Here is an 11785-nt window from a genome sequence, read left to right as displayed (position 1 = left end):
GCTTAAGCTATAAGACGTGGAGATTCAAAGGTTTCGGTGATGTGGCTACTGTTCTTGGACATTTGTGGATTAATGGGTGTTCCTTATTCGACGAGATCCAGTCCATTCCTGAAGGGTTTCTCACGGGTGTTTCGAGCTTTATCTAAGCTTTTCCTTTTCCCCACTTCTTTTTTCTCATAAGATTTTTATCTGTGCCATTTTCGCCCATCTTTATCTCTTGGTGCTTTAGTTCGTGAACAACGGAAAAAGATCCACGGATCTGAAATTCTCTCTCTGCCTCTCTCTCTCACTGTTTTCTTACGGCTACGGGGAATGTTTTATTTGGGTATCTGAAATCATCTCTCTACAAACACAGAGAGATAACTTCTGGAGGGTCCTAGGTGCTGGGTTTGCAAACCCTGAGAGATAACTTTTGGAGCCTCCGGCACGCGGAATGGACAATCAAGACCCGTTGATCCATTGAAATGGCTGGCATGAATAAAAAGGAAGGCAGAGGAAGACGATGAACAGTGCCTTACCATTTTTGATATTTTTTCAAAAAGTTATCTTATTTTAGCTATTTTATAAAAATATTACTTTTTATTGTCCACCCTTAAATATTTTCACAATTGTAAAACGTGGGTATTAATTGATAAATATTTTGATAATTGTAAAAAGTGTGTATTAATTTTTTTAAAAGGTATGTTGGGGTTATTTTAAAGGACAGGTATCAAAAAAATTTCTAAATATCATTTATCATTTTTGCCCTTATTTGATTCTCTTATATAACTATGCACATGGTAAAGACTTCATTCTTTTATATAAAACAAGAAAAAAAAGAGGGTTTAAGTGCTCACGGTTCGGTTTGAGGCATTTTTTTCAAATGGAATCGATTCGATCGGTTTTTTAAATACCCAAATTAAAATCGAACCGATGTAACCGATTAACCGGTGGACAGGTTAACTGCGGTTTGATTTTTTGGTTTTTTATGCATTTAAAATAAAAAATAAAAAAAACCTAAAACTGTCGGTGTCGGACTGATTGGTGCTGGTGCTGGTGGTTGTTGTCAGTAATCGCCTAAAGTGAGAGCTTGAGAGGATGAGAAAGAGAGAGAAGAGAGAGATAGAAATGGCGTTGGTGCTTGCTTGCTGGTGAGGCAACGATCGGTATTGCCGCTTTGGTGCCGGTGGTTGGCGCGGGGCGGGACTCTGCTATCATGAAATTCATTATCACATTCTTTGGTACAAGATACCCATCTATGGTGATATCCTCTGTTACTGCGTGCGGTAGCAAGAAGTGTCCCCGCGGGGGTCTTCTCAGACCCTCCAACACCACTGCCTTAAAATATGGCATCTTTTGCAGATCTTCTTCTTTGATTTCTTCTCCGAACCCCACTACCCCTTCAATCTTCGACAACAACTTTGCTTGGATGTGTGGATGCTTCACTAGGTTTGCCATGATCCACAGTAACACGGCAAATGTTGTGTCAACATTGTCGTTGAGAAAACTCCCCGCATAGAGAGACTATTTTCTTCTTCATGAGCATTCGTCCTCCGTCGGGTAGTCGGAGATTGAGTAACGTATCCACGTAACATCTGATTGCCAAATTGGCCACTTGGGATTGGGGTCTGGTCGTTTGGGGAATACGAAGAGTCAAGACTGAGAGAGTGAGAAACAGAGAACTGAGAGTGTCCTCTACATTAATTCTCATAAGGTATTAGGTTTAGGTTTTGAACTTCGAAGAGACAAATAGAGAGGCTAAAAGGTTTCGATTTTTGAAGAGACTGTAGAGTGTTAGACTGAGAGACGGTGGTGTTCGGTTTTCAATTGAAATAAAATATAATATATTTTAATTTTCAATTGAAATGTTCAAAGAAAAAGGCTGAAAGTCTCGAACTGCCGAACTTTTTAATTTGATTTTCAAAAAAATAAAAAAAATATATAATATATAATATTATATAAATATATATTAATGTATATATATATATATATATCGGTTGGTTTGATTTGGTTAACCGTTAGTTTTTTTAATTGATTAACCAAAACCGAACCAAAACTATCGGTTTGTTAAGAATATCGAACCAAAACCAAACTAATCGATTCGGTTAATTAATTTCTCGGTTCAACTTCGATTATTTTTTTTGCTCATCCCTAGGTTAGACAGCTTGGGGGTAGCACACCTCCAAAAATGTAAGCAAGAAATTAACCTTAGATGTGTCAGAGTCAGCTCATGCGAAATATAAGCTTCATGAGCCTTGTTTGCTAATCAATCTGCAGCTATATTTACTTCTCTGAGCACATGCTAATAGAACATTTCCTTCCAAACTATATCTCGAGGCCCTGTAGTCTTCAAGAATAGGCTTTAATCTCCATGGCAGTTTGGTTTTGTCATTGAGGCAGTCGATGATAAGCTTGAATCACCTTCAACAACAATATACCTGTTTTCTGAAATTGCTTGCAATATTATGAGCCTCCCAAACAGTCCAAACTTCAACTAAGTTAACAGTGGTAAATCGGACTTTGTAGGCTTTTAGGTCAAGAATATTTCCCAAATGGTCCCTTACAACACAACCTATAGAGCAGTGACCATTTACACATGAGGCATCAAAATTTATTTTAATAGCATCTAAACATGGACTCATCCATCTTATTGGGATCCATTGTTTTTCCTTTTTCGTTTTTTCCTTAGGAGCTGATTTAATCTCACAAAAAAGTTGTGAGCTCTATCAAGAATGACAGCAAGAGGTAAGATTTTATTTTTGAATGTTTTTTCATTTCTGTTTTTCCAAATATACCAAAATAAAATTACTAGTTTTTTCTTAGTATCTGAAATTTGAAAAATATTTGGATCATTATGATTCAACTTTTTTCACACCTCCTAAAATGAGAAAATTAATTCACTTTGTGAACTTGAATGTACTTTGGATAATCAACCAAATCTATTTTGCATGGTTGCAATTGACAAAAACGTGGTTCTAATCCTCCTCACTTTCACCACAAATACTACAACATCCGTCAATCTTCATTCCTCTATTAAATAGGTTATTTTTTTATGGTAGTTTATTACATAAAGTCTTATATTTGGGGGGTTTAGATTCTATACATTTGCAAACTCACTAGTTCCCCTAGGAGGAGCACTATCTAAATTACCTCCTTTAGATAGACAGTTTTAATTGAAAACTTCCCATCCTTAAATATGCAGTTTATTACGGCAGAGACATTTTTTTTGGGTAGAACTGTAGAAGACACAAAGCAAAGAGGGAGCACTAAACTCAAATAACAGATTAAAGAAATGGATTTAAAAGAAAATGGTTGACCCAAAATCAAATTATTGCAAAAGATTAGTTTTAAATTACTTGCAGAAAATTTGCTCAACCAATCTTACGGGCATAGCTGGGGAGGAAAACTAAAAAGCTGGATTCCGTTTATCGATGGAGATTCCATCAACGAATTCTAAGGCCCTGTTCATTTTTTGGTAAATTATTTACATGGATAAGTGCACTTATCGATGTTCTTTTATTTTTCATGGAAATAAGGTAATAATTATTTTAGCCATAAAAAACCATTATTAAAAGGGACATTTTTGTTTCATTCAAGTATTGACAATTTTTCCCGATGTGAGAAAGTTATTTATCCACCTAAGAAATGGGCATCACTTACCTGAAAAAAGAAAAAAAGAAAAAGACTTTCTTTCGTCCCCACATAAATCTGAAAAAAAAAACACAGGATTCTTGATGATCAAAATCAAAATCCTGTTAATCAACTTTCCACTCTCAAAACCCAGAAAAATAATGCCCCTAAATGGGAACTACTACTTCTGTTCGGGGGTTCTGATTCTGGTAGAGGGAGGAGGCTGGAGGCAAAATGAAACAAACTTGAGTGTTGCTTTCGAAATTTGAACTCGGAGCAAAGTACCTTCTACATCAATTTTTAGACTTCGTATGGTCAATTAAACATAACCAATAGTTTAATTATTAACATGTATTCTCAGTTGTATGCACTATGCATTGAATAACTGCAAATTCCATTGCTGCAACAAAACAAAGTGTGGGTCGGTGGAGCCAGACTTAAAAGGATGACAACTCCATGTGGCAGAGGCTTATTGAGAGTGAAGTAGATGCTCTAAGTGGAAGTTTGGCTATAGGCGGTAATACTAGGTAATTGAAATTATGAGTTTGGCACTGGCCAAGGGAAAATATACTTCTAGTACTATTTCTTGGTTTGAGCATTTCGATTTAGGGTATTGCCACCTACCAAGAATGAATTGTACCGAACCTGTTGCAAATGTCATGTTGGTGAAGTTTTTAATTGTTGTTATACTGTAAGTTAATAAGATCTAAAAAATAGTGTTTTTTGTATCACTTAATTAAGATTCTACAACATAAAACAGCCAAAAACTAATCCTGAGTTATAGAGCTTAAAATATTTGTCCATTTGATTTGAAACCATTTCAAATGTAGATTGTATGGACTGTGGTGTAAGTTTTATTTTATTTTATTTTTCTATTCTAATAGTGAATGATTAACTTTGTAGTTTATGCAAGTTATGTTCTCATTCACATTGACTTTCTTTGGGTTATACTGATTTTTGTTTTTTTTACTTATTGTCTTTGCCCAAAATGCAAATTAAGCCTTTGATTTTATGCTGAATGACACATTTGAGGAAATAAAAGTAGAGAGGACAATACTTTTAAGCCTTCTTCACAACATACTTAAGAAATTAGTGACAATTCTTGAATTCTATATTATAGAAATATAACTCTCTTTAATGTGATTAAAACATTGGATATACAAGTAGAGGTTTGACTGGTTAGTCATTTTATATCATTAAATTCAAGAATCAAAGCTTAGAGTTTTTGGACAATTAGTATAATTATGATCTCTTTCACCAGCCCTTTATGCAAATGTACCAATGGGGAAGAGGGGGTGTTCAACCTTATCCTAAGAAGGTTCTATATATAATCTTTTCAGCAGCTAATTTCATACATAATTATGTTTAAACTGATTTTCTATGTAATTATGTTCATTGCTATTCAGCAAAAGCTATGTCATTTGGCTCCAATGATCTGAACTTGATATACAAATAAAATTCTTCTCTCCAACCCAACTTGAGAGGATGTAAAGTGGTCAAGTCCTCCAAAAATAAGGGAAGCTCTGACTACAACTTGGTATGTATGCTATAGTGAAGAAGTGGAAAACCCTGGATATGGATATGGACATTAAGGAACAAGGAATTAGTGGGTTCACATAGAAGCAACACATTCCCTCTATTTGTGGGTGATAATATATGCAAATGATCTGAATGCGTAGTACATCCATCATACATTATATGCTAATGATATGCCCATATGTGGGGGATAAAATGGGGAAAAAAAAACTGAATCAAAAGATTTGCACCTGCACTCTCTCTCTCTCTCTCTCTCACCCAAAATTTTCTGTCACTCTCCCCCAAGATCTGTACCTGCACTCTCATGCTTGTCATTCCAAGAGTTAAACCTTGTACCAAGCAGTGGCCCCTCAACCGACACCCAAACTGCTAATTGCTCCTTCACCCTGATTCTTCTACAACATCCTCCTTAAAAATGACCAAAGAAAATTCTACAACTTTCTGGCAGCCATCATTCCCAATGAATGATATGCGCAGATCAGATGTAGGCAATAGTGTAAGGTTCAGATTTCCCCTGTACCAACCTTAACTGTTGCATATCTGGAGCAGTGTGAAAACTTTTATGATTTAAAATAACTTAATGACAAGAGCAGAAAATTCAAAGAACTTTCATTCAGACCAGAAAATCAACTGCAATAGAATGTAGTATGATGCTACTTTTTCTAGTAACTTGTTACAGAACAAGCACAGTTTATTTTCTAGTAACTTTCATTCAAAGAGCTCTCCTACCCTGGCCTCATCCTTCAAAGGACCTCATATTTCATGTTGTTCAAAACTTTATTCTGTTTATGAAATGTCAGCAATCCACTTGAGTAATAAAACATTAGATTTCTCTCAAGTTTAAAATGTCTGAAGAATCAAGCACAAGCATATGGATACCTCTCTTGTCATCTGTCTTAAGTAATTAACATAATGAAAATACAAGAAAAAGATGAGATTCTCCCTGGTAGGGATGGAAGTTGGGTAGCCAATTTCAAGAATTTACACTATATTAGGGGACTGAGTAGTTTGATACAGGTTCTTTTGTACAGCAGAGGGTGCCCCTCCTCATTTTCTACAGAAGTCATTATTGTATGATAGAAAATAACTAGCAATGGGTGTATGATTAAAATGAAGAATATATAACTAACATTTGAGATTTTGAAAATTTGATAATCTAGATCTAGAACTCAGGTTCAAAAATAATGAGATGTAAGGGTTCTTTCTAAGTTGCAAAGGAACAAGCATAATACGTATTTTTATTAGTGTTTGATGTTGACATACCATCTAAAATGACCATACTAGGCATCATTGATAACCAGCAAGGCATGGGGGATTCAAGGAAATACTTTATGCATCAGTTCATATTAAGTGATAAAACTAGTCTATATTTGTAGGCTGATGTTTAAAGGAGCTGGATGATTGGTATACTAGACCAAATGCTTCCTACTCTTTTTTATCCTTTTTTTAAAAGTACACTGTTTGGCCAATTCATTTCCTCAAACCTCTTCAGTTAAAGCCATTTTGGAGGGCCTTTTTGCTGGGAATCTGCACTTAAAGTTATCTTTCCATTTAGAATCTGCACTTCAAGTTATCATTCCATTTTAGAATCTGCACTTCAAGTCATCGTTCCATTTTATGGAACCACTTTCTCCATCCCTTCGGTGCTACATGGACACCACCTTCAGTATTCATAATCTATTTTCAGCTTGGTTGTTTCCATGTATTACGAGAAGAGACAGATTATTATGAAATTGTGTGTAAGTGGCAATTCTCTAAAGTTTGTGAAGTAACAAAACACTAGATTAATTGAAAAGAAAGAACAAGGCATGCATAATATGATTGATGGGGTTAAGGAAAACTATTCATGTTAAACTAATTGCATGTATTGGAGTCATATAGTGATCTACATGGGGCCTACATTGATTCTTCTATAGGAATATGCATGAGTGGGTTCATTTTAATATTTTGTGTAGGTAAATATGTAAATGGAACCCACAAATAATATTTGCATATTTGAATATGTTATTAGGTCTCACACATTAATATTTATCGAGACTGACAAGTATGTTTGCCAAATAGTCTTTCATTCTTTCTAACTTTTGAAAAGATCTTTACAAATCTATCAGCTTTTTGAGGTATTGAGATTTTAGAAGATGTTACTAAATACACTTTCCAAATAAACTTCTAGTAGCCCATGCATTGTTTGTGCGCCTTATTTAGGCTGTTTCTTCACCGAGTCCTCATGTCACTAATCATGGAGGAATCCGAATTTCTATCTTTTTGAAATTGAAACATCTCTCAGGTGCTCGAGGCAGAGCCATCTTCACTCGTCCGAGAGAAAAACAGCACTAAAAATGACTGAAATCGATCAACTGTTCTCCACAAAAGATGTAGATCGATACCTCAAGCGCGAGGTCCTCGGTGAGGGAACTTATGGAGTTGTCTACAAGGCTATCGACACCAAGGTGAGTTGTTCATCGTTTCTTATTGGCAATACAGATCTAGGGTTTCGGAATTTTCCGGATTCTGTTTATATGTATCAAGTATTCAACTCATAATCTTACTTTTAGAGTTTCATCTCATTTTTTGTTCCACTTAGGATGGTTTTCTGCTTTAAACTGATGGCATGGGATAACGATATCAAGTTTTAGCTGCCAATTCTTCAAAATTTCCCGGCTTTATATTAATGGAGTTGTTGATATGGAATCTATGCTTGATTTGAGCAGACAGGACAGACAGTTGCGGTTAAGAAAATTCGGTTGGGGAAATACGGTGAAGGTATAAATTTTACTGCATTGAGGGAAATAAAACTTCTTAAGGAGCTTAAGGATCCGAATATAATTGAGTTGATAGACGCTTTCCCTCACAAGGGAAGCTTGCATCTTGTGTTTGAGTTCATGGAAAGTGACCTGGAAGCTGTTATTCGGGATAGAAATATCGTTCTTTCACCCGCTGATATAAAGTCGTACCTACAAATGACATTGAAAGGGTTGGCATATTGTCAAAAGAAATGGGTCTTGCACAGGTATTTTCCTCCCATGGTTCTGTTTATGGATTCAAACCATTTAGTAGATGGTCCATACCGCTGGAGTTGTCTTAGATATGTACTGATCTATTTTACAGGGATATGAAACCAAACAACTTATTGATAGGGGCTGATGGACAACTTAAGCTGGCAGACTTTGGTTTAGCACGTATTTTTGGGAGCCCTGATCGCAAATTCACTCACCAGGTATGCCATTTTTTTTATTCATGGAGGTGCTTTATAAAAATGAGAAACAGAAAATCCACTTCTTATTCATATTAGGAGAGCTGGTAAAGTATGAGAAGTCAAAAGCATGTCAAAAACTTGGATCTTCCATAGATATCTCAACTGTTACAGATTGATTGTTGTTTCATTATTGATACCAGAAGCACCATTTGTCTCCAGTACTGCTAATTGATGATATAAGGATATCTGATTTGGGTTAATTCAACATGCAATTACATTGGGATGTAATTGTCAGCATATTGCATTACTTGACCTTATGATGTCACTACTGCACATCCTATTTTCACCATCCCACCATCTCTAAGGCTTCATCCATGGTTCATTTGCATGCCTTCAGATCATTTTTCACTGCTTCAACCATTGTTCTCTCTGGCCTTCCCCTATCTCTTCCACATCCTTTCTAAGCTTACTCATCAAACTTGGAAGTACATGAACAAATGCCTTGATAAAAAATAGCCTTAGATGAAATTACTGAGTACATTCCTTTGTATGATTTAATGCCAGTGTGCCACTTATTTGAATAGGTTTTTGCTCGATGGTACAGAGCACCTGAGTTGTTGTTTGGTGCCAGGCAATATGGATCAGGTGTAGATGTTTGGGGTGCAGCTTGTATATTTGCTGAGCTCCTTCTCCGCAGACCTTTTTTACAGGTGAAGCTAAATAGTTCATGGTCATCTTACTTTGGTTGCTTTAAAATATTTACTTATATTTCCTTAAGCTCCATTTGGGAAGAGTGCAAATACAGGATTTAGAAATGTTATATACAAGGCTTTACACTGAACATGTTTATATTTGCACTCTTCCCAAACTGAGCCTTATGTTTTGAGCTTCAAGATCTTTCTTTGGTCTCTACGCAGAGATGATAAAGAAGAGGTGGACCAATTAAGTGCAAATGATACTAATTTAACCATGGCCTGTAGAGGATCCACACGGACAATAAAAATGCAGTCATTTTTATAGTTATTGAGTGCTGTTTCAGGCCAGACCAAGAAATCCCTGAGATATGATGTAAAATGGATATTTTGTTTAATTCTTTATCATATATTTTACATGAAAAATAATATATATATATATAAGGGTTTGAAGAAGAGAAAAGAGAATGAATCCTTAACCTACAATAGACAGAGGAGAATTAAAGGGTTTATTTAATTAAAAGTTTGGTCTCTTAAAATATGATACTTCTGTGTCAATCTTTTTAATTGTATTAGAAGGCCCAGTTAATTGAGATTTTTCCTATATGGCTATGTCATTCAGAGCAACAAATGAATCATTATCATAAAGAGGATGAGGCTCAAGCTAATAATTTGGAGCATTGATAAAAAAAGTTACTGATTTGGAATGCTTTGAAATTTTATGACCTACCTTGATTATGCTGGTAAATTTTTTAAAAGATTCAATTTTTTTTTCACTTTTTTCTGTGTAGAAACAATGCGACAGCAGCATGTGCAGCCTATTTCCAAAAAGGAAAAAGAAAAATTGGATATGTTAATATTAGCCCTCTTTCATTCTTAGATTTCAGTTGAAAAGAACTTTTATGGGACTTCATTATCCCCATTTTCTCAGAATTTTGTATGTTGGGCAATCCATTTTCTCAATCTCATGGAGGGGAATGCTTAGTACATTATCTTGATGTACCTTTTCAGGTATATGAGATAATCTTATACATTCTTTCAATTTATATGGTTATATGAAATCAGAAACCTTGAAAAAATTGGATATGTCAATTTATCTTAGTACATTCCATATGATGGTAGTGCTCATAGGTGTTTGCCTTGATTTTTGTTTGTTTAAGTGTTTGGAGATTCCAACAATCTTTTAACTTTTTCTAATGATTAGCAACAGATGTACCAAGAAAAGAACAATAGCAAGTATGAAGTTTGAGGACTTGATACAAAAGTAAGAATCCAGGCACTAGTCAAAGTCAAAACCCATAAATGAGACCTTTGCAAGGCCAAAAGAACCAGCCCTTTTATGATTGCTAACCCTACATTTCATTAGAGAGTTGGTCCTTAGTTGGCTTCCGGTTATTGCTCTTCAATGAGTTGAACAAATAAAGAAGCACATACAATTTAACTATTAGTCGATAATTGGCTAAAGTGGTTGTATTACAACAATAGGCTGTAGTCTATTCTTGTTGATCCTCTTGCTTCTGTCTCTGTAGCCATATTCAGACTTCCATCTAATCAATGGTTGGAATTATCTGGTTGCTTAATTATATCAACACTGTGAAAAAAAGATTGACTTCAGTTTATGACTGTCATCAAATAAACTTACTATTATTGGTGTGTTGGTTGCCATATGTCAAAGTTTGAATTCTTCTGTATAGATTATCCTTGCTTGTTTAGTATTTTCTTATGATTGTGCAGATATGTATCTGAACTACCCGTGTATGTATATATACATATTTATTTACAATTCAACATATGGAAAGGTTAACACTTCTTGATTAACATTTTATGTTTGCTTGACAGGGTTCAAGTGATATTGATCAGTTAGGAAAGATCTTTGCAGCTTTTGGTACTCCAAGGCCTTCACAGTGGCCAGACATGGTTTTCCTTCCTGATTATGTAGAATACCAAGTTGTCCCTGCACCTCCATTACGTTCTCTGTTCCCAATGGCTAGCGATGATGCATTAGATCTCTTGTCAAAAATGTTCACCTATGACCCAAAGGCAAGAATTTCTGCTCAACAAGCACTAGAGCACAGGTATGAATTTTAACCTTTTTCAAGTGGTAGTGTACAAGTTATTTTTTAGTACTTAATTCTCATGTCTGTCTTCCCGTTTAGGTATTTTTCATCTGTGCCTGCACCAACAAAGCCAGCTCTACTTCCAAGGCCTCCTCCCAAGGGTGACTCTCAAAACTCTAGACCTTCGGATTTTGATCTGCAGGAGGCTCCTATTGTGCTTTCTCCACCAAGAAAGGCAAGGAGAGTGTTGCCACAACGCGAGGGATTTGAAGGAAATACATATCACAATGACAAATATGATAATTATACAGATGAATTCCCATAAGCAGGTGGTATGAACACAAGGACAGAATATACCAGTATCAATAGGCAGTTAATGTTTGGGTGGAAGACTCCATCCAAGAAATATTTAACAGGTAAAATAATATCCATATGGTATTGAATGTAGAATCTAGAATTCATTTCAAACAGTGGATCATTTGTCAGTTCACTTATCCCCTTGGGGCCTTGGTTTGCCTTATATGATGTATCCCTCTTATATGATCATCAAACTTGAGCCTCTATGTTGCTTAGATGTCAAAGGTAAACTAATCTTTTTTTTTTAATGTTTTCTTGTTTACAGTGTGGCGATTACATCTGGAAATGGTAATTTTGGGTCTTGAACTTCACTGTCCATAGCAGAATAACGTGCTCATGCA

At 35.5% G+C, this 11785-nt stretch overlaps 1 protein-coding gene across 1 annotated transcript; it reads left to right on the top strand.

Annotated features, from left to right (window-relative positions):
- Positions 1-7481: 7481 nt before the first annotated feature.
- On the top strand, positions 7482-11497 carry LOC148879314 (cyclin-dependent kinase D-1-like). Its single transcript, XM_088960822.1, has 6 exons — positions 7482-7592; positions 7854-8152; positions 8251-8359; positions 8923-9048; positions 10870-11105; positions 11187-11497. The coding sequence occupies exons 1-6, from the start codon at positions 7482-7484 to the stop codon at positions 11410-11412; spliced, it is 1107 nt and encodes a 368-aa protein (XP_088816948.1). The 3' UTR covers positions 11413-11497.
- The last annotated feature ends 288 nt before the right edge of the window (positions 11498-11785 follow it).

The sequence above is a fragment of the Nelumbo lutea genome, chromosome 1 (assembly GCF_056320005.1).
Source record: "Nelumbo lutea isolate HS-2025 chromosome 1, American lotus-T2T, whole genome shotgun sequence".
Classification (NCBI taxonomy): domain Eukaryota; kingdom Viridiplantae; phylum Streptophyta; class Magnoliopsida; order Proteales; family Nelumbonaceae; genus Nelumbo; species Nelumbo lutea.
This window is presented reverse-complemented; position numbering and strand designations above follow the sequence as displayed.

What these genes read in the sequence shown, in the direction of transcription:
- LOC148879314 (XM_088960822.1), top strand. Translation starts at nt 7,482, where the DNA reads ATGACTGAAATCGATCAACTGTTCTCCACAAAAGATGTAGATCGATAC. An exon ending in ATCGCAAATTCACTCACCAG is followed by an intron (nt 8,360 to 8,922) that starts GTATGCCATTTT and finishes TTATTTGAATAG; the next exon opens with GTTTTTGCTCGATGGTACAG. An exon ending in CAACAAGCACTAGAGCACAG is followed by an intron (nt 11,106 to 11,186) that starts GTATGAATTTTA and finishes CTTCCCGTTTAG; the next exon opens with GTATTTTTCATCTGTGCCTG.